The sequence below is a fragment of the Pseudogymnoascus verrucosus genome (assembly GCF_001662655.1).
Source record: "Pseudogymnoascus verrucosus strain UAMH 10579 unplaced genomic scaffold scaffold_67, whole genome shotgun sequence".
Lineage (NCBI taxonomy): Eukaryota > Fungi > Ascomycota > Leotiomycetes > Thelebolales > Thelebolaceae > Pseudogymnoascus > Pseudogymnoascus verrucosus.
Window position 1 is genome coordinate 77,873 of NW_017263718.1, and position 25,217 is coordinate 103,089.

The window sequence follows — 25,217 nt, forward strand, 5'->3', positions numbered from 1 at the left end:
ATAGAGACTTTTTATCTGAGGGTTCAACTGGTATGTTTAGATTCACAAATTGATAATAGGACAAAACCACGGCATAGCTGCGACTTGGACGAAGCTATAATGTAAATGTGAAATTATACATGAAGCTATCACAATGCGTCCTTCTCATCTAAGTGGTCAATACGCATCGTAGCCATCACCGTCCTCGCACTTCTCTTCTCCAAACTCTTCTTCACCGGGTTGGGTGCCTCAAAGACCTCCGCTAGTTCCTCGAGAGTGCGCTCCTTGGTCTCGGGGAAATAGAAATACATCACCACCCACTCAATAAGATCCCAAGCCACAAAAAATGCATAGAAATAGTAACCAATTTTTGCGAAGGCAGGGCCCGATGCGTACTGAATAATCGTAGAAGCGATCGAAGAGTTGAGATTTCCAATTGCAGTGCCCTTGGCGCGGGTAGAGGTCGGGAGGGTTTCTGCGATGTACATGCTCTGTAGAGGTGTCCAGGCAAAGGAGAATACTATCCCAAAGACATAGATGAATCCGATGGAGGCATTGGCAGCGGCCTTGTTCGAAGGGCTGACATGGGCTATATGCGAACAGCCACACATTATTGCGAAGCAGAACGAGCAAAACACAATGCTGTAAAGGAGAAGTGGTCTGCGTCCTATTTTATCCGTGAGGCGAGCACCGGCGCAAGAGGCGATGAAGCAAATCACAGGGTAGATGGCGTTGAGCACCAACTGGGTGTGTTGATCATTAATGCCGGCTTGCCTTGCCATCTCGGGGAGATAGTAGGATGTTATACTGTTTCCTGAAATCTGGCCAAACCATGCCATGCCGACAACGCAAATCAAGCGGCGTCGGGCAGAATGAGTGTTCCATAGCTCATGGTAATCGTACCATTTCTTGTCTGATGCATCGCTACTGATCTGATGGGACATCTCTTTCATTTGTAGTTGAACGATTGGGTGCGAGACTGAACCCTCCCCGTGGTAGCGTGCAAGGACACTGACAGCTTCTTCAATCCTGTCCTGGGCCATAAGCCATCTTGGGGATTCGGGAAGGAACCAAACGCCGACGGCAACCAGAGTAGATGTGAATAACTGACACCAAATTGGAATGCGCCAATTGTAATCGTTCTCATAGTAACTGCAACCGTAGATAATCCAGCTTGCAATTATGGAACCAATATACCTTGACACTTGTTAGATTTATTTCAGACAAGAATGCATTCGGTATTGTGCTTACCAAGTGCAATTGTACAGGCCAGTAAGAGTTCCACGCCAAGAGGGATGAGCCATCTCACTGACATAGCAGGGTGCAGATACACAGCAGAAACTGACGCCGAAGCCGAGGATAAAACGGCCTGCGAGAAACATTCCGCTATTGACGGATGGCGCTTGGACACATGTGCCGATGATGATAATAATGGCTCCGGTGAACATCCCCGCGCGGCGGCCCCACATATCATTCACGGGGCCTGTCAGGAAGACAGCAGGAATAGAGCCGATGTTGTACATTGCAAAGACGATTCCCGTGCTAGACCCGGCCTGGGCACTTGATAAAAACTCCAATCAGCAACTGGGAACATTCTGGGACCGCAAAGGGCCTGGACTTACAGGCCAAAATAGTGCTGATAATTCGTGAGCGCATTCAAGCCACCCATAAGTGAGCCATCGTAGCCGTTCAAGCACCCGCACAGGTATGCAACAGCGAGAACACCGTACAGTCGAAACATGCTTTTCGTCCATGGGCTCTGCTTTGTTGCGTCGACATCGTCGGAGAGTTGCAGTGCTTCTCCAGTCAAGCCGATTTTTTCCTTATCGTCTCGTGTTGCATTTTCATAAAGATGAACGTCTCCTTTGCCATCTTCTGCCATGGTGAATTATTCGTGAAAAAAACACAAGGTGACAGGAGAATTGTTGTGATTAAAGCGAAGGCTGCGGTGGGAATTGGTATCCCTTTGCCAGTCGAAGTGAACTGAAGGACGGAAGGAAGGATGATATGCGGATCATCAGCTCTTTATTATCATTTTACGAGTGGTGGTACAACTGCGTTCAGGATAGCTTAATTTGCGGGGTAGGAGGCGCCAAGTCTTCCCCGTGGGAAAGATTTAGAGAGAGGGATATTGAAGGCCAAACATAGGAGACCTGCTCGGGCCGCTGCGGAGTGGTGCTTAATATACCATAAACGAGCCATGTGCCGTGTTGGCTAGTTCGAAATCCTTGTTTTGCAGGTAAGCTATCTTGCCGTGGACCAGTGACAGGCCAGGTGTTTTTTCTCGGTGCCGCCTTCCCCGAGAAGAGGGTGGGATTGGAGTGCGGGGTAGCGGTGGGGTAGAGGGTTAGAACCATGGGGAGCTGTGGCAGGGGTAAGCTACTAGCTAATTACAGTAGAGCTGTGGCGGTGGAACCACCACAGAGAACAGCCCGCCAGAGAACAAAACCCATAACTAAGACAGGTTCAGAGACCGCAGTAGAACGGGCCGAGAAACAAATTATGATGCATTCATGGCAACTGATTTGAGGGGGATGATAGTGCAGGATCAAGCTTTTTGTAGCGCCATTTGTTTATTTCTTGCCAGGGCTAGGCCAAAATATTCAGGCTACAACATGCGCCTGTATTTACTTTGAAGTCTCTAACTAGTATCCGTAATATCCTTGGATTATGATTGTTATCGTGCCTCACAATATTTGTAGCTTCTAAGGTGAAATTTGTATAATAATTATTTTGTCTCTTATATCCCTCCGCTGCCGCGCACAGAGATAGTGTTGAAATACGGTTTAATTGATAAGTGATGGGCGCATTTTAATAATTCCTGGTCATCTCCCGAGAATCCGATCGAGCCTGATACTCCTGCCTAATAAAATCCTCGATCTCCCCGATCATCCTCAAGCTTTGCGCAACGCTTGGGCTTCTTGACGCATCATTCTCCCCAGGCACCCTGCTCCATTGCTGGAACAAACCTCTTAAATGACTCCCGAGAGTCAATAGCTCTTCACTTACTTGGTCTCGTAGACCTGGAATCCGACATGATGCAGTCAAGATCAACATCCCACCAGTCATGCTCATGCTACATATCCACATATCGATCATAATGGTGTGCACATAACCCCGCAGATTCTGGATATGTAGGATGCAAGCCTGGAGACATATCTCACATTTGCTGAGAATCTCTTGGCTCACTCCGCCGTTTTCCCAACTTGCGCCGCTATTCCAGTTTTCGAGTACCCATGTCAGGTAAGGCCTATATATGACGCTCCGGCAGGTCAAATACCGCTGTCTCAAGAAGCCGCCGTGTTGGGTCTGGGTCGGTTCGGTATCTAGAGAGAACTTAAATGGCTCAGGAAGTAAATCGCGCCATTCGTCGAGCTGATGTGATAGTTCCGAGACCACGGTGGGGAAGCGCGACGGAGATGGGGAGACCCCAGTCGTGGCTGCATATAGCATGTCATGGACTCGGTTGAGAAGCCGACGCATTGAGATACATGCTAAAAAATAGAGAGAGGAGAGTTCTTCGTCTTCTGACCTTGGAATAGTCAGAGGCAGAAGAGATGGTGGGGATAAAGGGGTAGCAGGCGTGAACCTGTTGGTTATGGTGTGGGTGTTGTATTGGCCTGGGAGCGGGATTGTGGATTCAATAGACGCGATGCCGCTTTCAGGTAGAGCAGCAAACTCTGCAAGGTAATCGCTGCTCTTTGTTAGTTACATTCTCTGTATGCCTGAGGGAGTGGAATGGGGACAACCTTTCGAGAATGTAGCAAGACCAGAAAATTCTCCTGAGACACTCATTCTCATCGGGTGAATTAGAAGAACCGTAAGATAATAACAGACGGCACCTCGCGGCCGTTGTATTTATGTATGACCACGCCTGTAACGGCCTTTGGAGATATGCAAAGTATAAACTATAGGCGTCAATATGGTCTATATTCAGGAATCTAGGGAAGTACTGACGCAACAAAAAATAAACATTGTGTCGATTCTGTAGATATCTCCAATTGTGTGGTATACAGTCTCTTCAATACACCATCAAAATATATCTCGGCCAATCTTCTTTGAGAAAGTTGGTATTCCAAGGACTCTGGAGTCAAGGCCTCGGCGTTAAAGAGCAAACTAACAACTTGACTTGCACATCCGAGAGCCATGACAAGTAGAGAGATGCAAGAGGAAACACTGTCATCTAGGTTCCCTGAAAGGACTAGATGTTGGACAGCAAGGAGTTTGTCTTTTAACATCGTTGGGTAGAAGAAATTAATTGATGATTGAAATGCTTCGACTACCTGTTGTACTTCATCAGCACGGAGATATGGTACTGATGTAGATGTCATAGTTCTCAATGACGATCGGGACTTCTCAAGTTGAAAGATGGGAATATAATTCTGTCGTATTGAGGGGAAGATATCGAAGTGCGGCCAGTCAAGGACCGATTCAGTAGTGGAGGTGTGAAGACCGGAAAGTACAGCGTTGTGCACACCTTGTGTATCATTTGCAGTTGTTGACTGAGATTGATGATGCGAGGAACGTTCCGCTATGTCATGAGAGTGCGTTACTTCTGGCGAGATGGCTGGATCTGTTAAGACGCGGTGGCCGAGCATGCCCACGTTTGATGTCTGATCCAGGGGTTAGCAACATCAATTGGCGACCAGAATAGGGGATTCACAATAATAGCACTCATCTCCTCAAGATGTCGCTCCATGCGCAAAACTCCATCAAGGATCAGGTCACTCTTCCCCTTCCTTCATTCTTGTGAGTAAGGCATCAATAATGTCAAAACCTTGGCTACTTACGGACCCGCCTCAGCACCATAGTTACATTCTTGGTTTGAGGATAAGCATGTCGCACATGGTTGCCCTCCATCACATCTAATTTGTAATTAGTTTAATATTGGACACAGGTAGCAATTAGCATTGCGGATCAAACATACCGGATCTTTCTTCGCCTGCAAACGTCGCACTATTACAGATTGCAGTCAGCTTCCAGTCAGCACCTGGGTGGTTATAATGATCAAGCATTTCGTTAGTATCTGTAGGGGCACAATATATAACTGGGGTATTCTTACCGCATGCGCCGCTCGCGACCTAGACAATAGGGGCCTCCGGGGTCTGTTCATAGCGGCGAAAGCCCGGGGATTTCTTCTCAGTTATGCTGGAATATGTGGGGTCATTAGTATGGCACCAGATGGGCAGCACAGTTCACATAAGTATGAGACCTAAATAAATATAGCCCGGTAAAGCAAATTCTTATAGTAACTGCAGCAGTTGGTTGGTTGGACGAGCAGTGAAGGTTGTAGTGCGGGGATGGGATGCAAGAGCGAACGTCAAAAGGGATTCACGCGCGGTAATTAACGGCTCGCTAGTGAGTTTCGGCCAGTAATGGGGATTTCGTGGCTTGCCAACAGTTACCACCTCAACAGATGGAAACGCGGTCCCAGAACACAGAACTAGCAACACGTAAAAGTACCAACTTCATATTGCCTATCCCATCCCACTAGAAATGTGGTAACAAATACGAGCTGAAAATTATAACCACTTGAAAAATCCACAGACAGTATTTCGCACGTGTGAAGCTCGAGCACAACCGGCTAAATATACGTCGTTCCGTCGAATTATTAGCATAGCTATATGCCTATTGCTAGGCCGTTTTGATTTATATAGATTATCGCGCACCACGAAAGAAAGCAACACGAAAACGAATCTCAAAATAGTACCAATGCCATTTTAAGATACGTTTTGAGATTGCGATTTGTTCCCAGTGTATTGTATGGATTCCTGGTCATGTCATGAGTGTAGAAGTGCTAAAAATAATGGGGAAGCTATAGAGTATTGTGGGGTAACTTAGTGTTGGGTTGGCAGAGAAATTTTCCGTCGATATAAGCACATCGCCGAGGCATATGGGCCATAATTCGATATTCGGCATCTGGTGTTGTTGCAGGGAAAATGAGCACGTGAGTATGCCCACGGCCCGTAACGGACCGTGCTACTTGTATTGCCAAAAGCCCTCTTCCCCATCGGAAACGGAAGCTGCTTCCCCGAGCGAGGATAACGAAACCAACAGAGCTTCTCTACGCCAATCCATAGAGCTTGAGAAGAAGCTAGAAACGGTAATAAGGAGCTATTTACGTTATTTCCATGCAGAGCACAATTGCATTCGCTATCACGGATATCGCGGGTTTATGGCTTCCTCCGTGCCTTCTCCACACTTATTCCCTTCAAATAGACCTGAGGTCTTGAAAACTTTCCTACTTCCCATTGCTAATCCAAATACATTTTTTGGTGCCTCGTCAAGAAAAATGCCTTCACTGGAATCAAATTTTGTGCTTTCCACAGGCCAAGGGGAATTGCCCGATTACGGCAATGAGCTCGTCTTCCAACGGAACCGACTCCCGGCCCGAGCATATCACATTCCCGCAACGTCGCTTCTCCTTAATGGGACGTGGGACTTTCAATACGCCACTAATCCGCTGGAGGCGCCAGAGCCCAGAAAGCACGATTCAAGAGTAAGCAGTGACATAGAGAGTGTCCTTGAGGGCACCACTTTGGACACTCCGGACCATTCGATTCAGGATACTGAATCAAGCCTCCAAGCACCAGACCTTGAGTGGACTAAAATCAACGTGCCCGGACATTGGCAGCTCCAGGGACATGGCAGGCCTCAGTACACGAATGTGATATATCCATTCCCGGTGTGCCCGCCGCATGTGCCCACAGAAAACCCGACGGGCACATACCGCCGCACTTTCTCCGTGCCATCGGCTTGGGACGAATCTTCCCAGTTGAGACTCCGATTTGAAGGCGTTGACAGCAGCTTTCATGTTTGGGTCAATGGACATCCTGCCGGCTACCACCAAGGATCGCGGAACCCGAGCGAGTTTGACGTTAGTGCCTTTGTGACGAGGGATTCTATCAATGAGATCTCGGTACGGGTTTATCAGTGGTGCGACGGGTCTTATATTGAAGACCAAGATCAATGGTGGTTATCAGGTATGAGCTCTTGGTAACTGACTCTTTCACGTGATGCGAAGCTAAACTGTGACGTAGGAATATACAGAGATGTATACCTACTTGCGTTTCCTGGAGAGGCTCGCATTGAGGATTTCTTCGTGAAGACTATCCTTGACGAGCAATATAAGGACGCAACGTTGGCGGTATCGCTGGATCTGGCGCTGACCGTTGATGTTGAAGTCTCCTTAAGGCTCAGAGACTCCGCTCAGGGCAACCAGATTGTGAAATCAGACACATTTTCCGTCCAGGCCGACAAGTCAAAAATTGATTTATCTCTTCAAATTCCTGCACCAAGAAAGTGGACTGCTGAGACTCCCACGTTATATGGCCTTGAGATCACCCTTCGCTCAAAAGCTCTGGACAAGACTTTGCAAACAATTTCACACAACGTCGGCTTCAGGTCTGTTGAACTCAAAGATGGTCTAATGTGTGTTAATGGATCGCCTATCCTTCTACGTGGCGTGAACCGACATGACCACCATCCTCACCATGGTCGGGCGGTTCCGTTGTCATTCATAAAGAAGGACCTTCTTCTAATGAAACAGTACAACGTCAATGCTCTTCGTTGTTCTCATTACCCTTCCCATCCGCGACTCTATGAGCTGTGTGATGAGCTTGGCCTGTGGGTTATGGACGAAGCGGATTTGGAGTGCCACGGGTTTTACGATGCCATCGCCAGACCGCTTAACATTCCGGAAGAAATGGACTACGGTGAACGCAAGAAGCTTGCGTTCCCTCAAGCCGCTGCATTCACATCGGATAACGATGTGTGGAAAGACCAGTACATCGATCGCATGGAACAGGTTCTGCACCGGGACAAGAATCACGCATCTATCATTATCTGGTCTCTAGGGAACGAAGCGTTTTACGGAAAGAATCACCAAGCCATGTACGATTATGCCAAACGTGTCGATCCAGGCCGCCTTGTTCACTATGAGGGTGACGCAGATGCCCAGAGTGCCGATATGTTTTCATACATGTATCCTTCGGTAGAGACGCTACTTAAACTATCGAAAACGGCTGGCGTGGACGGCGATAAGTTTGAGAAACCAATGATTCTCTGCGAGTATGCCCATGCGATGGGCAATGGCCCAGGAGGCCTCGAGGACTATCAGGAAGCTTTCAGAGATAACAAGAGGCTCCAGGGTGGATATATATGGGAGTGGGCCAATCATGGTTTATGGACAGGGTCCGAATCGGAACGAGGTGGGTTTTACGCTTACGGAGGTGATTTTGGGGACACTCCAAACGATAATACATTTGTCATGGATGGGTTATGTTTTAGCAACCATACGCCTACTCCTGGTTTAGTAGAGTTCAAAAAAGTTATAGAGCCAGTTAGAGCTTCAGTGAGGGACGAAGATATCATTATTGAGAACGGCTACGACTTTGTTGATCTGCAGCACTTGGTTGCCGTATACAAGTTGGAATCTTTCACCGATAGGTAAGTCTCAAGAGACTCAGATAAATTCATTCAAATCTAACAATATTATAGTACTCAAATAGGACCATCTGGCGAGCTGCCTCTTCCTGACGTCAAGCCCGGCGAAACAGCTACAGTGCGTCTTTCCCAGGATATTCTTGACTACCTGAAAGCGTCGGGCGGGTGGTTAACGGTGAGCTTCCGCCTTCGAGCCTCGACTTCTTGGGCCGATGCTGGCCACGAAATAGCCTGGTTCCAGCATCGTCTTATCCAGACCGATTCTCCCACAGCTTCCGTACCTCAATATCCGGCCTCTCAATCCAGCGCTCTCCAACTCCGCAGTTCAAAAGTTGAATATTCCGTTGGAAATTCCGACTTCGACATTAGATTTTGCCGCGCACGCGGGTCTATAACATCGTGGACTGTGGGGGGAGTCCCACTCCTTGCCCTCGACCCGGAGACCCGAGCAGCTATTATACCAGGATTCTGGCGCAGTCCAACTGATAATGATCGCCCCAAAGACTACCTATACTGGACGCACTATGGCCTTGATATGCTCACTTCTCAGTTGCGCGATTTCACCATCGAGAGTGTCGATGCATCCACAATCCACCTGAAGATCAAAACTTACATTTCTCCTCCCATTCTCGCTTGGGGATTTGACTGTACTCTAACTTATACGATTTCTTCATCCGGCTCTGTGAGGATAAAAGCACATATCCTTCCATGCGGGCCATTTCCCGCCTATCTTCCACGCGTTGGTCTCGATGTTCGCCTCGCGAAGAACCTGGAGAACGCATCTTGGTTCGGACTAGGTCCTGGCGAGTCATACGCTGACAAGCGCTCCGCTCAACGAGTTGGGATCTGGGACAAGACGGTCGAGGAACTGCACACGCCTTATGAAGTGCCGCAGGAGAACGGGAACAGGATGGATACGAGATGGGTGAAGATGGCTAGCCAGTCAGGGGCGGGAATCCAGGCTTCGAGAGTCTCTGAAACGGGCGATGGTATGCTTCAGTGGGCAGCAAGCCAGTATTCTCCAAAGGTGCTTGAGAAGGCAAGACACCCCAGAGATTTGGTGGTTGAGGATGATGGGGCGGTGTTGTGGAGAGTTGACGTGGAGGGTGCTGGGGTTGGGTCAGCAGCTTGCGGGCCGGGGGTCGCGGAGGGCTCGATGGTCAAGTGTGAGGAGGTCGAGTTCGAGATCGTACTTGATGGCGTGTTGGCATGAATTGCAATCGCGAAGAATTTGCGGGCTATATCTAGAAGCTTGAGATAGAAATAAGATTATCGTGCTTGTTTGGAGAAATATGGTTTGCTTTTCTTGCGTAACAAGGTTCACTCAGACTGCTTTATAAAACACATGTGAGCCCGACCATAACAGTGGTTTGTATACTCGGTATGTAAATCGAAAAAACTTTCCTGTAATTAAACAAGTGCGTGGTATCTGCTGCGTGGTATCTTAGGCTCTATGAAATCATAAACAATTCACCACCCCGCCAACTTCTCAAGCTTTATGGGCTTCCTTGAGCCATTCCCGGAACGTGGTAGGCTTGACCGTCTTCGCCAGCTCCTCGAGGTCGGCACCATAGTCCCTCTCATTGATCCAACCGAACATAGTGCGCAAATCCTCGACCATCCAGATCATCAATCTCGCTAGCCATCCGTAGGTGACGCCGACCGGCTTCCCTGTCTCCTTCTTGAATATGGCGTCAATCTCATCGAACGACAAATAGTCGCTAGCAATGCTAAGAGGCTTGTTTCGGATACCCGAGGCATCAGGACGCAAAAGAGCTTCAGTTGCCCATCGTCCGATATCCTTGATCGTAGTCACCTGCATTCGCTTTCCTCTCATGTTTTCGCGCCATCCTGCCATGCAAAGTTTCCCAGGGAATCCCCAGAGAGCATTGTCGGCGAACCAAGTTGGGCGTAGAATTGTGTAGTTGATGTTCTTCCCACCTGCGCTAGCCGATTCGAGGTGTTTCTCGATTTGGAACTTGTCGGAGAAGGTCTTGCAGTAGGAGGCGTCGCGGTCACTGAGTTCCGGTCCACCGCGATCAACGGAGGAGTAGACGAAATACGACAATCCATTCGTAATGGCAGCGTCGATGAAACCTTTCGCATCGTTCAGTTCTGTCGGCCCATGAGCCTGAGACAGGAACGCGGCTGTCTTTGTGGGGTTGACGCCTAGGTCTGACAGCTGTTTGAAGATCGCATCGGGTTGGCCGAGTTCGCCTTGCACGAGCTTAACCCCCCGGGTTGTGAGGGCGGCGGCACCAGCGCCGGCTGTATTCCGCGTCAAGACATAAATGTCCTTGGCTTGAATTGAAATAGACTTGTCTGCCAAAAGCGCATTGACGACGGCACCACCTTGACGACCGGTTCCGCCAGCGATCAGAAAAGTTGTGGGCGAGGACATGATTGTTACCGTGAATCTGTCGATATGTTACAAGGTGCGGATAATGGAAAGGCCGACGCAAGGCTCTTGGGTCTACATCATATATATTTAAAAGAAGGAGGCTCCTTCTTTAAATACGAGCTATAGGTATAGGTATTTCATCATCCCAGTTTGCTACATGTTTTAGTTTGTGGTTGGTGGGTGGAAGGTGGAAGGGGTCCGACAAAGGTGTAAGAAGATCCGAAGAGGGTGGATGAGGTCCGAAGAGGGTGAGAAAAAGGCGGGAAAAGGCGGATTTAAAGGCGCGATTCGGAGGCGGGAGCGGAGGCGGCAGCGGAGGCGGGGGCGGGGCGGAAGCGAAGTCGAACGGAGGCGGACAAGATCGGTTTCTGAAAAGCTTGGGTTTGTCAGTAATTAGGCTTGATAATCGACCACAATTTGTCATCAACTTGCGATTATACGATTCTACATAACGATGACGATTGGAAGTTTAGCAGCTTTGAGGCTGAATTAGTAAAGGTAAATTACTTAACATAGCTATTATCAACCGTTTATAAATATAGGAAAGACTGCCGATAATTTTACTGAAAGATCATTAAAAATCGTTCCTATAAATTTAAACTGTGCAATCATACCCAACATTTCAGTGTAAATTTAAGACTTTAAACCATGGTCAACACATCACCCGTCGTTCTCATCCTTGGGTCGGGTCCCAATATCGGGAAGCATGTGGCCCGAGCCTTTGCCGCAAAGGGTTACAAGGTTGCTCTGGCATCCAGAAGTCTGAAGGAAGCGGATAGTACTGCGGACCAAGTCAACATCTCCGGTGATTTCTCTGATCCAGAGTCTGTAATTAAGACCTTCTCGAAAGTGAAATCATTGCTGGGCGCCCCAAGTGTTGTCGTGTACAATGGTAAAACTACACCCGGTACTGAATATATTGTTGAAGTATGCTGACATACTTAAAGCTGCGGCTGCAACCCAAAACAACCCGAAGGATCCGCTCTCTCTCCCATTGGCTGATTTCACTCGAGACTTGACCATCAACACCAATAGCGCCTTTGTCGCTGCTCAGCAAGCTGTCTTGGCTTTCAAGGAACTCCCGGAGTCAGCATCAAGAACATTCATCTATACTGGAAATATAACGAATACGACAACGATAGCACCGCTTCTTGATTTGGGTGTCGGGAAGTCAGCCACGGCACATATTATCCAATCTGCCTCCCAAGCCTACGCCGATCAAGGATTCAAGTAAGTTGTGGATTTCTATCAACGATTTTACAGGTGACAAAATTAACACCAGTAGGTTCTATTACAGCGATGAGCGGAAGGCCGATGGGGCGCCTGCGTACTCTGCTATTGACGGAGAGGCTCATGCGGAATTATATCTCCAACTCGCCGAGGGCAAGTCGCAGGGTCCCTGGCAGCAGACATTCGTCAAGGGCATTGGATATAAGAAATTCTAGCGACGAGTAGATTTTAGTCGTCCCCGTTTATAATACTATGAGATGAATCGTACTGTGGGACCTGGAACTTTGTTATAAGCTGCTGCTGATCGTGCGTATGCCGCTCTCCGATTATCTCCGGTAGTTACTCCAGGCACCCATACCTTACTGTACAGTATTTTACGTACTATACAATGCCAATTCTTGTATTTGGTACTTATTGGATGTGATTATCTTCAGTCTTCCCTTTTCAATATAGTGTCGCTTTCATCCCTCGGCTCCGTAACAATGTTCTAGACGCATCCAACGGAGACGAAAGACTGCAGCATCCTGGCTGACTCGGAATACGCGGAACACATAGGTTACATTGTTAACGGGTTTTGTCTCTTCTCTCGTGACACTGCATATAGTACGTCGCTCATTGAACAATGTATGAATGTATGACGAAGAATACACCTGCGAATAATACGAGAAGGTGCTTGCACATGCATTTGAGTCTGTGCACACATTGGTGCCAAAATTCAAAATTCCGCCTCAAACAGTGCGCGTATTCACGGGTTAACACTTCCGTCTGCCTACGCGTCCTCATCTACAGATGCGCATGGCAGGCAATAAAAATATTTTAGGGGATACAATCATGCAAGGTATGGTATGGTTACTTGGCTGCATACCTTTACATCCCATTATTATAAACGCGACGTAACAAAGTTTTTGAGTATAATAATACACCGATGGTGGCGTATGCCAAAGGAAACCTAAATACGGAACGCAGGGGTAAAATGGAAGAAGTGGCCGTAAAGAACAGCCGCATGGCTGCAACATCGGCCGTAAATAAGACCGCAGCCTCAATTAATATAACCGTAAAAGAACAGCACAGATGCAAAAATAACCGTGACACAACGGTAAGAGCGGCTGGAAAGCATAGGACACCCTTGGAAATGCTTGGCTACCCAGGTCGGTTAGGGCGAGGGGGTGTGGCTATTTTAAGGATGACATGCAGATCCTGTAGATCGTGAGGATATCTCACCCGTTATACTGTTCCTGGCCTAAGGATTACGAGAACTGCAGTGACACGTCGCGTGTATAGTCAGCTGTGTTTATACGTCTACTCTCAGATTGGTAGTGTTCCAAAGGCGCAGAGCCAGCTCAGACTTCCGTGAGAAGCGACCGAAATCCCATCAATGCGTCAGCCAAGAGCAAAACGGAGGAACGTGTTAATTAGACTGCAATTATTAGGGGCATGTATGACTACCCGAGATATGCTTTAAGTTGGTGTATAATAGGCGGCAGCTATAGTATCTGCCATGAGCTGTCGCGTTTCGTTTTCATTGATTGTGCATACATCCTCGGCCTATGTCCGGTGAGTGGGGCCGTCAGCGTGGGGTCGAAAGGCTGTGCTCACTTATACCCCTCCTAGAAAGCGTTTTGTCCACTGTTCCTGTCAACCTTACTTTTGCCGCCTATTATTGGAGGACATGGAAAGTTCAGACGGTCCGAAGGATTCGAAGGATTCATTACCATACGGCTCTATCGGAAGCATTAATTATGCGGCTACACTCAAAGAATCCATCGTTGGCTGTGTGTGTCCATGTCCATGTCCTAATTGGGGTCCGTCTGAGTAAGACGAATTCTCTCATGGGACTTGCCTTATCCATTTCATAGGAATAAGTTGGCAAGTACAAGCATTGCGGAGATATTGCAACGTAACACAAACTCTAAGGAACCCGATGCCAGGCAATGCGAAATGGTCGTGTATATAAGTCTGGCGACGTCTGCCCTTCTCAGAGTAAAAAATAAACTCGATCATCCTCTCAATCAGCTTTATTCTACATTACGCATCTCAAGTCTTCCATCAAAGTTATAACTACAGTCAAGATGATTGCGACTACATATCTTACTCCTGCTATTCTCGCCCTTGCCTCATTCAATGTGGTAACAGGTGCCGCTATCGACTCTATTAAAACCCCCGAAGTTATCCCCGGCCCAGGATTGCCTAGCTTGAAAGAACTTGGCCTCACATCTGCGGACCTTTACAAAATAGGGAGACCTGATTCATGTATGAGAAAAGCCCTCAACCTGGCCAAAGCGTGCTGAATGCTGACTATCATAGCTGTCAAAGAGTCCTCGGGCGATGACTCTGTCAAGACTTCCTCGATCCAAGCAAGATTTGAGCCCAGATGCGGCCCAAGTGATTATGCATATACAAATGTTAACGAGGTAATTGCATGCTACAATTATCTCAAGGCACTTGGCAACCAGAACTGTGTTGCCCCATCTGGCTTGGGCATTGCCCACTTTTGTTACGCAGGTTCGGCAGAGATCACTGGGCAATCTTTGAACCCAAGTGGATCTTCCTCATACTGGTAAGTATTTTACCTCCCACTTAAAAACGCCTTGTTATATATGCTAACTATATATTGTAGCCATCACGTGGCCGATGCAGTGCTATGGACTGTCGACCACTGCACCCGTCCAGATCAATCAGTTGCAGGTAAGTTTGTGTTTATCAGGATTTAAAAGAGCAAATCTAATATTGTCAAAAGGATTCCAAGCTGCTACCGGCAACGGTGACCTGATCGTTGGGTCCACTAGCAAACAGTACATTGGATCTAAGTAAGCAGACAGAGTGTTGAGGGAGATGGCCGGTTACCTACTCTTTATTGGGATGAGCCATTCATTAACCCGCGGCCCACGCCACTGTTGGCGATTGACGGATTGCCTTTTGGCATTATGCACAATAAATTGGTGGTTCCGTGCATCCAGTTCGATATCATAGATTCGACTAGACACTTAATATATCCTGTTTAGAAAAACTGTACTGAATTTATGCCCAACGTGACCTAATATTATAATACCACTGTTTGCTACATGCGAAGAGAGCATCTCTTTGAATATAAAAATCTCGTAGCATAAATTTAATTAACAGGGAGATGGCACAATGAGCGGCGCAAGCAAAGTGGCACACGAGTGAAGCGGTCAATCCAAACGCATCCCCCAAAAAACGACGATTTCAACTTTGAAAACACAATTAGGGTTATTTGCCTAGAATAATTAATACACATGTTTATAAACCATTTAGCTGCAAATATAGCATGAGTTGAGGGCTGTCGTTGAAGTTGTAAAATGGCTTATGTAATCACAAGAATTTAGGTACAGGGTGCAACGGACAAGGCTGACAGATCTGGGGGTCCACTCTTTCCCCAACTCCACAATATCGACGAGACAGCCTGGCCACCAACGCAGATAAACATTGCACGGCGACAGCGACTATGTTGACTGTCGAGGCTTCTCCCGCAAATGACTCAAGCTGCTAGATACTGTTTGCCTCGATGGCTCCCCCGACGAAGAGACCGAGGCGCAATGTAGTTGTTTCGAGCTCACCTTCTGCGCCGAAGGGCGACAATGGCAGCGATGATGAATATACACAGAAGGGAGCCGCAGCACCGATACGGACAATCGACTTTAATTCGTCTCCCATCGAGGAGCCTTCGCCGTTTGTGAGGCCGACGCGATCATTGAAGCAACCTCCCACGCCGACCAAATCGCGACAATCGACTCTGACCAGCAATGGCCAGCGGAATACTACGTCGCTTCTCCCCAACCAGAGCCGCGCTGCTTCTAGCAGGAAGAGCGCCAGCACAAGCCCGGAGAAGCCGAGGGCTAGGGGAAAGCCGGTGGAGAAGGGGAAATCGAAAAGCCTGTATACGTTCTTCTCGACACAAGTCCAGAAACAGCAATCCCAGGGTGCACGCCCAACCGGAGAACGAAACAGAGAGGCACTAGTCGAGGAGGATGAGGGGATATCGGATGAAGACGAGGTACCGGAAAGCAAGGCGAAGATTAGTAGCTCATTTGCTGCTGCGGCAGCGAAGCGGACACGGGATGATATGGAGGGGGGCGTGGGCGTTATAAGTGGGAGCCAGAGGTTCATGAGGCCGCCAGTGCCGGTGCAAGCAAATAAAAAAGAGGGGGATTCCAGACCGTGGGCAGACAGATTTGCGCCAATGGATTTAGATGAGTTGGCAGTTCATAAGAAGAAGGTATCAGATGTTGGAGGGTGGCTTGAAGCAGTTATGGAGGGGAAGCTACGGCAACGGTTGTTAATCCTCAAGGGAGCTGCTGGAACAGGAAAGACAACAACTGTGCAGCTCCTGGCGAAATCAATGGGAGCAGAAATTCTCGAATGGCGGAACCCAGCCGGATCAATGGCGTCAGACGAAGGGTTCGTCTCTATGGCAGCCCAGTTTGAAGAGTTCATGGGCCGTGGCGGAAAATTCGGACAGCTGGATATATTCTCTGAAGATGAGCCTACTCCGCCTTCGACTTCGGTTGTAAAACCGCTCGATAGGAGGAAAAATATCATCCTCATCGAAGAATTCCCAAACACGATCACGCGCGCGTCCACAGCGCTGCAGAACTTTCGCTCTACTCTCCTCCAGTACCTCGCCGCGAACACCCCCTCCCTTGCAGACATGTACACTCGCCCCAACGCCGCCACTGCGAAAGCCCCCATCATCCCTCTTATAATGGTCATCACCGAAACTCTACTCACCACGACCGCTACCACGGATAGCTTCACTGCACACCGTCTCCTCGGCCCAGAGATCCTCCATCACCCTGCCGTCGCAACAATTGAATTCAACCCTGTCGCGCCAACGCTTCTCGCGAAAGCCCTCAATCTGACGGTACAGAAGGAAGCCCGCGCATCCGGCCGCCGAAAGACCCCCGGACCGCTCGTCCTCAAGCGTCTCGCAGAGATAGGGGACGTACGCAGCGCGGTATCGAGCCTCCAGTTTCTATGTTTGCGCGGCGAAGAGGGAGATTGGGGTGGTAAAGTCGCGTTTTCGGCAAAGGGGAAGAAAGCCGCAGGAAGGGAACAGCCAATGACGAAGATGGAGGAGGAGAGTCTGGAGCTTGTTACGAGAAGAGAAGCGAGCCTGGGGATATTCCACGCTGTGGGCAAAGTTGTGTATAATAAGCGTGATACTCCCCCGACCGAGCAGGATATGCGGGCGGTTGAGATGCTACCACCATACCTTGCGCACGCGGCACGCCCACGGCCTTCACAAGTTAACTCATCAGAACTTATTGATGAGATGGGCACGGACACGTCCACATTCATATCTGCATTGCATGAGAACTACATCCTCTCGTGCGACCCTCCAGCATCCTACGCGGAAGACTCATCAGACCTCGTCCACGCAATTGGTTGCATCGACGCCCTCTCCGACGCTGATCTCCTAACCCCTTCATGGGAATCGGCCTATGGCCAAGGTGGAGCGGGGGACGTGGCAAGACAGGATGAACTGGCCTTCCAGGTCGCTGTCAGGGGACTCTTATTTGCGCTGCCAGATCCAGTGAAACGACGGGGTGCGCCGGGGAGGGGCGGGCGAGGTCGGGGTGGCGGTGGCGGTGGCGGTGGAGGTGGGGATGCATTCAAGATGTTCTACCCGACAAGCCTCAAGCTGTGGCGCCAGAAAGAAGAGATAGGAAGCCTTGCCGATCTCGCTGCATCGCGCCTTTTACGGCGGGAAGATGGCGCAAGTACTACCAGTTCTGCGGCAGTAAATAGGGAAGTGGGCACGGTTGAAGGGTGGCGCCGCGACGCTTTTGCATCGTCTGCTGCTGCTACAGTTACGGAGGGAGGTGAACCAGATGCACCGTCGCCATCGCTTGTGGGGCTTGGCGCCTCGGCGCGGACGGAGATGCTGCTGGAACGATTACCGTATCTTTTTGCTATCCACGTGTCGCGGACACGTAGTGTAAGCCTTCCGCTGCCAAGGGCGGAGATGGAGAGGGTGGTAAAGTTTGTTGGGATTGGGGGCGTGGCAGAAGATGACGAAGATGGTGTGGGCCTTGTAGTGGATGTGGATGGGAAGGGGGAAGGTAATGAGAGAAAGGTCAAGATCTTGCGCCCTGGGGCAGCGGGCGTGGGAAGGGGGCTGGAAGAGCGATTTGGTGCCTTGAAGGCGGGTGGGACGGTGCTGAGCGATGATGACATTGAGGATTAACTTCGTTTTAATTTGCTTTAGGGAGTGGAGTTGGTTTGGTAACCGCTCGTGGGGCCAGGAATTTTAATTACTGTATGCGTATGTATATGGAGAGGGAGTTTATATTGTGGAATTTATGTTATTTATACTTGTACCCTGTCTCCTGATATTCGTGATGTCTGTAAAGGTTTGAATGAGGGCTGAAACATATAACAGTGCGTCGTTCTCTCACATTCCATGTAGTAAGCGCTAAACAAGCAACGTCTCACCAAAGAGCCACCTACTACACTACATGAAGAATAAGAGTGCCAAGACAGACGCAACCCCCTGGAAGCCACCAGCATCATAGCGGGGTCTCCCGCCGCATAAGCTTCTCTTTGAGATGTTCCCTAAGATATATCGCTTGGTTTGCCATAATTCATATATTGAATGTACGAGAAACTCTTTAATGCTGATCCGTTCGTTCCTATAAGAGGAAAACGTTAGCACCCACTTTCATAACCTCCTACCTCAACCTCAAAATGGAATACAACGGCCTCCCAAACGAGGTTCTTGACCGAATATGCTTCTATCTCTGCTTCCACTGCCAAAACCCCGGCATTTTCCCTAACTCGGACACCGCAGAGAACCGAGCCGACAAAGCCGCGCTCACTGGCCTTTGCCGCTCATCGAAGCGTCTAAACGCCGTCGCACAACCCATCCTCTTCCACTACTATGCCGCCGGCAACCTCCCCCGGAAAGTCAACACCGACTTGGGCAGGACCCGCCAGTTCTTTGGTGAAGAGGACGACAAGCTGCCTCTTTTTGTCCGCACCCTCGTCGCACGCCCCGATCTCGCTGCCTGCATTACATCCCTCCAGCTCCAAACCTGTAACGCTGGTACCGGCTGCCCGCCCGAGATTCTCAACAGCTTCGCCCGGGCCAGCAAGGAGCTAGGCCTCGCAACCCCGACGCCCCTGTACCCAGAGTCCAACAAGTACCGCACCCTCGCCACACGCTATCGACGTAACATCCACCGCTGGCTACAAGCGCTTTCCATCGCGCTCACGCCGCGCCTCGAGATGCTCCTCCATGTCCTTGAGGACGTCACGCCATATGACTATTTTGAAGACTCGAGCGTTGAGCTACCAGCCCTCAAGACGGTCGCGCTGCGTGGGTCGCATGCTGACTATGACCTGCACGATGTCGGACCGCTGGTCGCCGCGGCACCGAACTTAGACACGCTGTATGCTCTCGACTGCGGTGACCCGGTGGAAAGTCAGTCATGGCTTCCCCTGGGGAGGCTGCGCAGGATTGTGGTGGAGGGGCTTCGCACTGGAGATCTGGCTGAGGTGCTGAGTGGCTGTCACTCGCTGCGGGATATGGAGTACTATATGTACAGCTGGGTGGATAGTGTGCCTGTGATGAGGGCACTCGCTCCAGTGAGGGCGGACCTTCGGAGGCTCTGTCTTAGCCGTCTACCGTCATTGACAAAGAATTATCATGATATGCTGCCAAGTCACGACGCAGTTTTCATACCATCCCTGTACAGCTTCGAGCAACTCGAAGACCTCGTTATCGACCAGGTAATCGTCTACAGCAAGCAAAGTGTCCCGGCCGACACGGGCCGACTCACAAGTTTTCTACCGCCCTCAATCCGAAGTGTGCATCTCACCTATGTGTACAAGGCTATGAATGCCGACCTGCTGCATCTCGCTGCGGCAGCCTCATCCAGCTTTCCGAACCTCCACAGCGTGAAGATTGGTTTCGTGGATGTGACGCCCGCTAGAGAGGCAGAGATGGAACAGCTACCGGTGGTGGAGGCGGCGTTTGCAGAGTCTGGCGTGCGGTTAACGTGGGGAGAGGATTTCACAGGCCCGTATTTGTATACAGTGATCCCGGGAGGGGCGCCTGGAATGACAATCGCTCACGTGAATACGACGGTTCCGGGAGGCGAGCCAGGCACAACAGTGGTTCACGTGCCGGCCGTTGCAGATAGTGTCCATTGTAGCTGTAATTGATAAAAGGGTAATGTCACCCCAAGGCAATAATTGTCATCTTCGTTTCTCGGATAGAATGCTCATAGCTTATAAATTATTCAGCCATGGATCATCAATCAGCTCCTTAGCCGTCTTTCTCTCCTCCGGCATCCACCGCACCATCCCACTCGAAAAAGTCAGAAATTTCCTCTTTTCCTCCCCTTGTAGATTCTCCTCTTCATCTTCTAAAGATGTTTCTTCCACTTTGACGTCTCTCGTAAAGTCTCCTAAACAACGTAAGTTTATCATCCCCTAGTAGAACTCAATAGCTCACCATCCTCATCAAAAAACATATCTGAGAATTGCCCTCGCTTTAACAACTCCTTCGGTGGCGGCCCCAGCAACGCAATCATCCTAGCAATGTGCGCAGGGACCGATTCCATCCTGCTCGGTAGCCGTTCCTTGAACATGTGTTTCCCCTCATATAAGTCCCATACCTAATCAACCGATTAGTGACATTTTGAAGTTAACCATATCGCAGCATTACACTCACCATTACACTCACCATCATTCCCACAGCCCAGATATCTATTTTCTCATTCCAGGGTATACCAAGCACAATCTCAGGCGCTCGATACAGATACGGCATTACCTCGCCCTCATACGTCTCAGCTCCGAACTGCGCGTCGCCAAAATCACAGAGCACGTTATGGGAGGCGTCGTCAGGGATATCAAGCGCGCGCGACGCGTAAATGATACGCTCTCCATCTACCTTCCGCAACCTGGGCTCCTCCATCTCCTCCTGCTCGAAAGTCTTGAAGATGATGTCTTCTTTGACGGCGATCATGATATTACCTTCTTGGATATCTGTACCGTATACAATAAGCTCATGCGAATGCTCGAGGGAGTACTGGATCAACTTACCGGTATGAACGACATGCGCCTCAGTATGCAGGAAATCTAGAGCATATAGCAGGCACTTGGTAAAAGGCCTTTGTAGGTCTATGGAGACCTTTTCCCCGTCGCTCATCTCGCGGATTTCGCCCAAGGTGAGACCCAGTGCGTCGTGGATGAGGCATTCATGCGGGCCGCGTTTCCCTGGAAGTTGAAATGAGACTCGGAGAGAGCGGATGCCCGTGACGCCCGGGTGGTCAGTCTTGATGGTTCTCAGATGGTGGAACCGTTTCTTCATTCTCGGCTTGGCGGTGGCCGCTGACGAAGACCTTCAATGTGACATATTCATGGCCTCTAATTATTCGGGTTAACTTCTGACAGTAAAACAATCATTGAGACGCACATACATTAGATCGCGGCAAAGCCAAGCTGTAGAAACAGACCCAAATCCCAGCTTCCCGAGGACTTGGTACTTTGACTGGAATACTTCGCCAATTCGGACGTGGTAAAAATCGTCTGCCAAATACCACGAGAACGTCTCTTCCTCGAGCAGATAGGCGTCGTCTAGCACTTCAAACCCAGAGGTGGGCGGCTGCCGCTGTGGAGATGAAGCCCGGCCCGACTCCATGGTGGATATTTAATATGGAAGATTGGGACACACGAATGCTGCAACGCAGTCAGCAGCAGGGTATCTCCCTGAGCTCGCTAAAACATATTTTCTAATCTGAACTGTCATTTAACACAAAGCACGAGATTGTAACTTGCATCCATATTTTAATGTCCCTTTCATCCATTAACTTTCCCCATCTCACTCGTTCCATATCATCGCCACCATGCGCTTCTCCGCCCTATCAATCGCAGTTCTAACACTTGTTGGAGCCCACTCCCCCGCCCTCACCAAGCGCACAAGCCCAAGCCTCAGTCTCACCGACGCCGACGCGATCCCTGCCTTCAACCTGCCAACCCTAATCTCAACAGAAAATGTCGAGGCCAACACGCACAACATTGAGGCCATCCGTGCTACACTCGCCCTTTACCCCCTCGCTATCGACGGCAAGAACTTTGACTCCCTCTCCCGCATCTTCGCGCAGAACGCAGTCGCAAACTACTCCGCGCCATTAAATGTCCTAACCCCGCTATCAACAATCCAATCGGTCTTAAAATCCAGCCTAAATCCCGTGACCACACAACATTCTTTTGGGACCCAGCTGATCGATATTCTATCCCACGACTCAGCCTTCTCAGTGACATACTACACGGCGACGCATTTTGGGAGGGGGACGTTTGGAGGGAAAACGGCCACCGCATTTGGACAGTATCAGGATGTGTGGAAGAAGCAACAGGATGGGAAGTGGAAGATCACCCATAGAAATTTGATCTACATGGTAGGTACAAGCCGCTACTCATAGACTGAGTCGCGCATATTGAGGTTTGTATTGACTTGATAATAGGGCCCACTTATTGGCGACCTAACTATATTTACTTTCACTGAATAGATGCATTACAAGAAACCTATCTATCAGACTGGTGTTATATTCCCCCCCAAAAAACGTATTAGTCGCTCCTATAGGCATAGCTATACCGGGGTTTTGAGGCGCGAGAGTCACGACGCTTAATATAAGATTCTAAGTATAGCTTCAATATGATACTTTTACAGCAACTGAAGACTAGATTCGACCTACAGTCTTCTTATACCTATTTATGTAGTATAGCCTCCTTAGATCTGAGTACTGTGAAGTCGATCTTGGTAAAAGATGGTGAGAGCTTGCGATCAGCGGAAACAAGTCAACTCGACTATCTACGACGGACTAATATTCTCGACTCGAAATGAAAGGTTTTATCGATCTGGCTAATGAGGGACCATTAAGTAGTATATGTAGGCTGTGCAGCGAATGAGGAGAGGGGGGTATGTTATCAGGCGTATCAGCGGAAAGTCATGCAGGACCTAGACTGAAGAACACTCGTTATTGGTATTTGCTCCCTATTGTCTACGCATCCGCATGTCTTCAATTATCTCTTTAGTAACGCGGCTACGCTCCATAAGACCTGTGTTCACATGAGTAGGATCCATATGAGAGTCTTGGATAGAAAGCGGCCACGACGACAGGTCATAGACGTCTTCCTCTAGCTCCTTGTCGTCCAGAGCTAGTGCATGCTGTAATAAGAATTTAACCATCCATTTGTCTAAGCGGTGGGTGTTTGAGGTCTCTGATCGCAGACAACTCCGTTGAAAGACTATCAGTCGATTAATCTATGGCAAGTCGTTAGAGTTTCACACATATGCCAGTAAACCCTGAGTAAAATGACTTTATTGTAGGCACAAAAAAAAAGTATTCGAAAGATAAACACTTACCATAAGCTCCACGCTTGGCCAGTACCGGCGTAATTGCACCAGCGACTCAAAATTAGATTCAATGCGCTGTCGGATATAATCCACCTCATTAGGATCACCAAAAAGGAAGGAATGTAGCAACACTGAAGATGAAACAACAGTAACATGGCCGACGATATTGTAGAGTGCTTCTGCTCCGCCATGGTTACGTGAAGCTTCCAAGATTTCAGAAAAAAGTGTAGCGTGGTGTTTACAGCGCTGGGCATATGCCGCACCATTGGTTGTGAATGGCCGATTCCGATCAAGATACTGATAATATAGTAGGGTAGCGTAGTGATTGTATCCAAGATGTAGCGCTATAAAGTTACGGCCAAGGCCGCGTTCCACCTGTAGGGTTAGGTTGCTTAGAGAGTATCTCATAGTGGTCGGAAGGCTCTCCTCAAAGGCAGTTAGCTCTACAGCGGACTCGCGGACAGCGTCTTCAATGGCTTCCTCTTCCCAGATAGTTGATATGATAATTCGCTTGGTAAGGTCGGAAATATGGCTGTATATGGTAGCCATCTTAACATTATAGCCCCAAAACCCTGGCCTCCATTCAGAAGCTGGGACATCAGGGTCACCTGGCCGCATGTTTAAAAATGCTTCCTCATCCATAGGGAGTCGAGGTGCTGCGTTTAATATGTCGAATTGACGAGGTAGGCCTGACCCACCACTCGCCCAAGTGTCCACCAAATAGCATGTCCACCAGAGACGCAGTTTAGTCTCCCGTGTAATACCATCGTCAGCATCATTCAAGACACTTAGCTTAGCTATTTGAGCCATACGATTTGCTAAAACTAGCCACTTAATATTAGCTAGCCGCATATTTGTGTGCAGAAAATTTACTTCAACAAACCGAAATATATGGACTCGGCATCTGGATCCGAATCCCCAAGACATATATTGCCAATAAGAATACAAGCTTGAATATTTTCAACGCAGGAATGCTCTAGGTCGGATTTTAAATGGCGTTTTGCAGCTTCAGTAAAGCTGGGAGCTTGACTTCGGATTTCCGCATCATCTGAAAAACTACTCATATATCAGAAAATGCAGCAAAATGAGAGCTCGCAAATTGTTTGAGGCTGATAGGAATATAGGAAACCACGTCATCTTTAAAACACAGGAGAGCAAGAGGATATATTCCATACCGTGCACCTAAACCTAGTATGCTAAAAAGCACAACTGGGGCGACAGAGCCATTGGCGACAGCCTCTCTTATGGATGGTTCATGGAATAGCGCATGGGGCTTGTCATGCATGTATCGAAGGTAGAGTTCGGTGAGCGTTTCAGCAACATTTTTTGGGATATCATCTTGGTTGAGTGGCGATGGACTTTTTGTAGATTGCGGCGATATGGTGGTTTTTGGAGGCACACGTGAACAGGGCAAATTCCGGTGAACGCATGAAGAGCATGCCGTAGGCCCACTCCAGATGTCACATCTCCTTTTGCCCTTGCGGCAGTGCTCGCATGCTTTTCCAGTCATATTATGTACAGTTGGCTCTGCTCAAGTAGCGCACATTCGACCAACCTCGGGCCACGAGGCCGCCTATGCGAAAATTTTAAGAAAATGCTGTAAGAAAAAGAGAGAACAGAAGGTGGATAGAATAGGACGTGTTAACAGTGTGGATTGAGCAGTTTCTGGGATGTGCTGTGGAGGGGTATTTAGATGGGTTGTCGCGTTAATATGGTGGGGTTATTCGGTGAAAAGTGGAACTTGCCAGTTCTAGTATGCGGGGTTATGTACTAGAATTTCCG

General features: G+C 49.0%; 11 protein-coding genes across 11 annotated transcripts; 6 read left to right on the forward strand and 5 right to left on the reverse strand.

Moving 5' to 3' along the window:
* Positions 1-34: 34 nt before the first annotated feature.
* Positions 35-2,244, reverse strand: VE01_10034 (uncharacterized protein). The gene is made up of 3 exons (XM_018279441.2): positions 1,602-2,244; positions 1,231-1,539; positions 35-1,176 (listed from the first exon to the last, which is right to left on the reverse strand). Exons 1-3 carry the CDS (start codon positions 1,859-1,861, stop codon positions 129-131), a joined length of 1,617 nt encoding a protein of 538 aa, XP_018125894.1. The 5' UTR covers positions 1,862-2,244; the 3' UTR covers positions 35-128.
* Positions 2,245-2,598: 354 nt separating this feature from the next.
* Positions 2,599-5,285, reverse strand: VE01_10840 (uncharacterized protein). Its single transcript, XM_059464289.1, has 7 exons — positions 5,042-5,285; positions 4,907-4,935; positions 4,770-4,844; positions 4,643-4,718; positions 3,937-4,592; positions 3,729-3,887; positions 2,599-3,673 (listed from the first exon to the last, which is right to left on the reverse strand). The coding sequence occupies exons 1-7, from the start codon at positions 5,090-5,092 to the stop codon at positions 2,791-2,793; spliced, it is 1,929 nt and encodes a 642-aa protein (XP_059320272.1). The 5' UTR covers positions 5,093-5,285; the 3' UTR covers positions 2,599-2,790.
* Positions 5,286-5,863: 578 nt separating this feature from the next.
* On the forward strand, positions 5,864-9,663 carry VE01_10035 (uncharacterized protein). The gene is made up of 3 exons (XM_018279442.2): positions 5,864-6,962; positions 7,020-8,427; positions 8,479-9,663. Exons 1-3 carry the CDS (start codon positions 5,873-5,875, stop codon positions 9,635-9,637), a joined length of 3,657 nt encoding a protein of 1,218 aa, XP_018125921.2. The 5' UTR covers positions 5,864-5,872; the 3' UTR covers positions 9,638-9,663.
* Positions 9,664-9,913: 250 nt separating this feature from the next.
* VE01_10036 (uncharacterized protein) lies at positions 9,914-10,825 on the reverse strand (the record flags this gene model as incomplete). The annotated part of the gene is made up of 1 exon (XM_018279443.1): positions 9,914-10,825. The coding sequence occupies one exon, from the start codon at positions 10,823-10,825 to the stop codon at positions 9,914-9,916; it is 912 nt and encodes a 303-aa protein (XP_018125896.1).
* Positions 10,826-11,382: 557 nt separating this feature from the next.
* On the forward strand, positions 11,383-12,711 carry VE01_10037 (uncharacterized protein). Its single transcript, XM_018279444.2, has 3 exons — positions 11,383-11,717; positions 11,773-12,055; positions 12,111-12,711. The coding sequence occupies exons 1-3, from the start codon at positions 11,474-11,476 to the stop codon at positions 12,268-12,270; spliced, it is 687 nt and encodes a 228-aa protein (XP_018125895.1). The 5' UTR covers positions 11,383-11,473; the 3' UTR covers positions 12,271-12,711.
* Positions 12,712-14,124: 1,413 nt separating this feature from the next.
* VE01_10038 (uncharacterized protein) lies at positions 14,125-14,866 on the forward strand (the record flags this gene model as incomplete). Its single annotated transcript, XM_018279445.1, has 4 exons — positions 14,125-14,305; positions 14,360-14,612; positions 14,673-14,740; positions 14,793-14,866. 4 exons carry the CDS (start codon positions 14,125-14,127, stop codon positions 14,864-14,866), a joined length of 576 nt encoding a protein of 191 aa, XP_018125898.1.
* A 575-nt stretch (positions 14,867-15,441) lies between these two features.
* On the forward strand, positions 15,442-18,392 carry RAD17 (Cell cycle checkpoint protein rad17). Its single transcript, XM_018279446.2, has one exon. The coding sequence runs from the start codon at positions 15,579-15,581 to the stop codon at positions 18,258-18,260; it is 2,682 nt and encodes an 893-aa protein (XP_018125897.1). The 5' UTR covers positions 15,442-15,578; the 3' UTR covers positions 18,261-18,392.
* A 103-nt stretch (positions 18,393-18,495) lies between these two features.
* Positions 18,496-20,557, forward strand: VE01_10040 (uncharacterized protein). Its single transcript, XM_018279447.2, has one exon. It carries the CDS (start codon positions 18,761-18,763, stop codon positions 20,237-20,239), a length of 1,479 nt encoding a protein of 492 aa, XP_018125886.1. The 5' UTR covers positions 18,496-18,760; the 3' UTR covers positions 20,240-20,557.
* On the reverse strand, positions 20,095-21,661 carry VE01_10041 (uncharacterized protein). The gene is made up of 5 exons (XM_059464122.1): positions 21,499-21,661; positions 21,122-21,445; positions 20,751-21,064; positions 20,532-20,694; positions 20,095-20,484 (listed from the first exon to the last, which is right to left on the reverse strand). The coding sequence occupies exons 2-5, from the start codon at positions 21,387-21,389 to the stop codon at positions 20,306-20,308; spliced, it is 924 nt and encodes a 307-aa protein (XP_059319295.1). The 5' UTR covers positions 21,390-21,445; positions 21,499-21,661; the 3' UTR covers positions 20,095-20,305.
* A 263-nt stretch (positions 21,662-21,924) lies between these two features.
* On the forward strand, positions 21,925-22,587 carry VE01_10042 (uncharacterized protein; the record flags this gene model as incomplete). The annotated part of the gene is made up of 2 exons (XM_018279449.1): positions 21,925-22,476; positions 22,543-22,587. 2 exons carry the CDS (start codon positions 21,925-21,927, stop codon positions 22,585-22,587), a joined length of 597 nt encoding a protein of 198 aa, XP_018125924.1.
* A 461-nt stretch (positions 22,588-23,048) lies between these two features.
* On the reverse strand, positions 23,049-25,155 carry VE01_10043 (uncharacterized protein). Its single transcript, XM_018279450.2, has 4 exons — positions 24,611-25,155; positions 24,319-24,491; positions 23,445-24,259; positions 23,049-23,342 (listed from the first exon to the last, which is right to left on the reverse strand). Exons 1-4 carry the CDS (start codon positions 24,943-24,945, stop codon positions 23,073-23,075), a joined length of 1,593 nt encoding a protein of 530 aa, XP_018125884.2. The 5' UTR covers positions 24,946-25,155; the 3' UTR covers positions 23,049-23,072.
* Between the last annotated feature and the right edge of the window lie 62 nt (positions 25,156-25,217).

What these genes read in the sequence shown, in the direction of transcription:
- VE01_10840 (XM_059464289.1), bottom strand. Translation starts at nt 5,092, where the DNA reads ATGAACAGACCCCGGAGGCCCCTATTGTCTAGGTCGCGAGCGGCGCAT. An exon ending in GGTCGCGAGCGGCGCATGCG is followed by an intron (nt 4,936 to 5,041) that starts GTAAGAATACCC and finishes AATCTGTAATAG; the next exon opens with TGCGACGTTTGCAGGCGAAG. An exon ending in TCTTGCTACATTCTCGAAAG is followed by an intron (nt 3,674 to 3,728) that starts GTTGTCCCCATT and finishes AACAAAGAGCAG; the next exon opens with CGATTACCTTGCAGAGTTTG.
- VE01_10041 (XM_059464122.1), bottom strand. Translation starts at nt 21,389, where the DNA reads ATGAAGAAACGGTTCCACCATCTGAGAACCATCAAGACTGACCACCCG. An exon ending in GAATGATGGTGAGTGTAATG is followed by an intron (nt 20,695 to 20,750) that starts GTGAGTGTAATG and finishes TCGGTTGATTAG; the next exon opens with GTATGGGACTTATATGAGGG. An exon ending in TATGTTTTTTGATGAGGATG is followed by an intron (nt 20,485 to 20,531) that starts GTGAGCTATTGA and finishes TACGTTGTTTAG; the next exon opens with GAGACTTTACGAGAGACGTC.
- VE01_10040 (XM_018279447.2), top strand. Translation starts at nt 18,761, where the DNA reads ATGGAATACAACGGCCTCCCAAACGAGGTTCTTGACCGAATATGCTTC.
- VE01_10037 (XM_018279444.2), top strand. Translation starts at nt 11,474, where the DNA reads ATGGTCAACACATCACCCGTCGTTCTCATCCTTGGGTCGGGTCCCAAT. An exon ending in AAGTGTTGTCGTGTACAATG is followed by an intron (nt 11,718 to 11,772) that starts GTAAAACTACAC and finishes ACATACTTAAAG; the next exon opens with CTGCGGCTGCAACCCAAAAC. An exon ending in TACGCCGATCAAGGATTCAA is followed by an intron (nt 12,056 to 12,110) that starts GTAAGTTGTGGA and finishes TAACACCAGTAG; the next exon opens with GTTCTATTACAGCGATGAGC.
- VE01_10043 (XM_018279450.2), bottom strand. Translation starts at nt 24,945, where the DNA reads ATGACTGGAAAAGCATGCGAGCACTGCCGCAAGGGCAAAAGGAGATGT. An exon ending in TGCCGAGTCCATATATTTCG is followed by an intron (nt 24,260 to 24,318) that starts GTTTGTTGAAGT and finishes TTAAGTGGCTAG; the next exon opens with TTTTAGCAAATCGTATGGCT. An exon ending in GGCCAAGCGTGGAGCTTATG is followed by an intron (nt 23,343 to 23,444) that starts GTAAGTGTTTAT and finishes GACTTGCCATAG; the next exon opens with ATTAATCGACTGATAGTCTT.
- RAD17 (XM_018279446.2), top strand. Translation starts at nt 15,579, where the DNA reads ATGGCTCCCCCGACGAAGAGACCGAGGCGCAATGTAGTTGTTTCGAGC.
- VE01_10034 (XM_018279441.2), bottom strand. Translation starts at nt 1,861, where the DNA reads ATGGCAGAAGATGGCAAAGGAGACGTTCATCTTTATGAAAATGCAACA. An exon ending in TATCAGCACTATTTTGGCCT is followed by an intron (nt 1,540 to 1,601) that starts GTAAGTCCAGGC and finishes GTTTTTATCAAG; the next exon opens with TGCCCAGGCCGGGTCTAGCA. An exon ending in GGCCTGTACAATTGCACTTG is followed by an intron (nt 1,177 to 1,230) that starts GTAAGCACAATA and finishes ACAAGTGTCAAG; the next exon opens with GTATATTGGTTCCATAATTG.
- VE01_10035 (XM_018279442.2), top strand. Translation starts at nt 5,873, where the DNA reads ATGGGCCATAATTCGATATTCGGCATCTGGTGTTGTTGCAGGGAAAAT. An exon ending in AGATCAATGGTGGTTATCAG is followed by an intron (nt 6,963 to 7,019) that starts GTATGAGCTCTT and finishes ACTGTGACGTAG; the next exon opens with GAATATACAGAGATGTATAC. An exon ending in TTGGAATCTTTCACCGATAG is followed by an intron (nt 8,428 to 8,478) that starts GTAAGTCTCAAG and finishes ACAATATTATAG; the next exon opens with TACTCAAATAGGACCATCTG.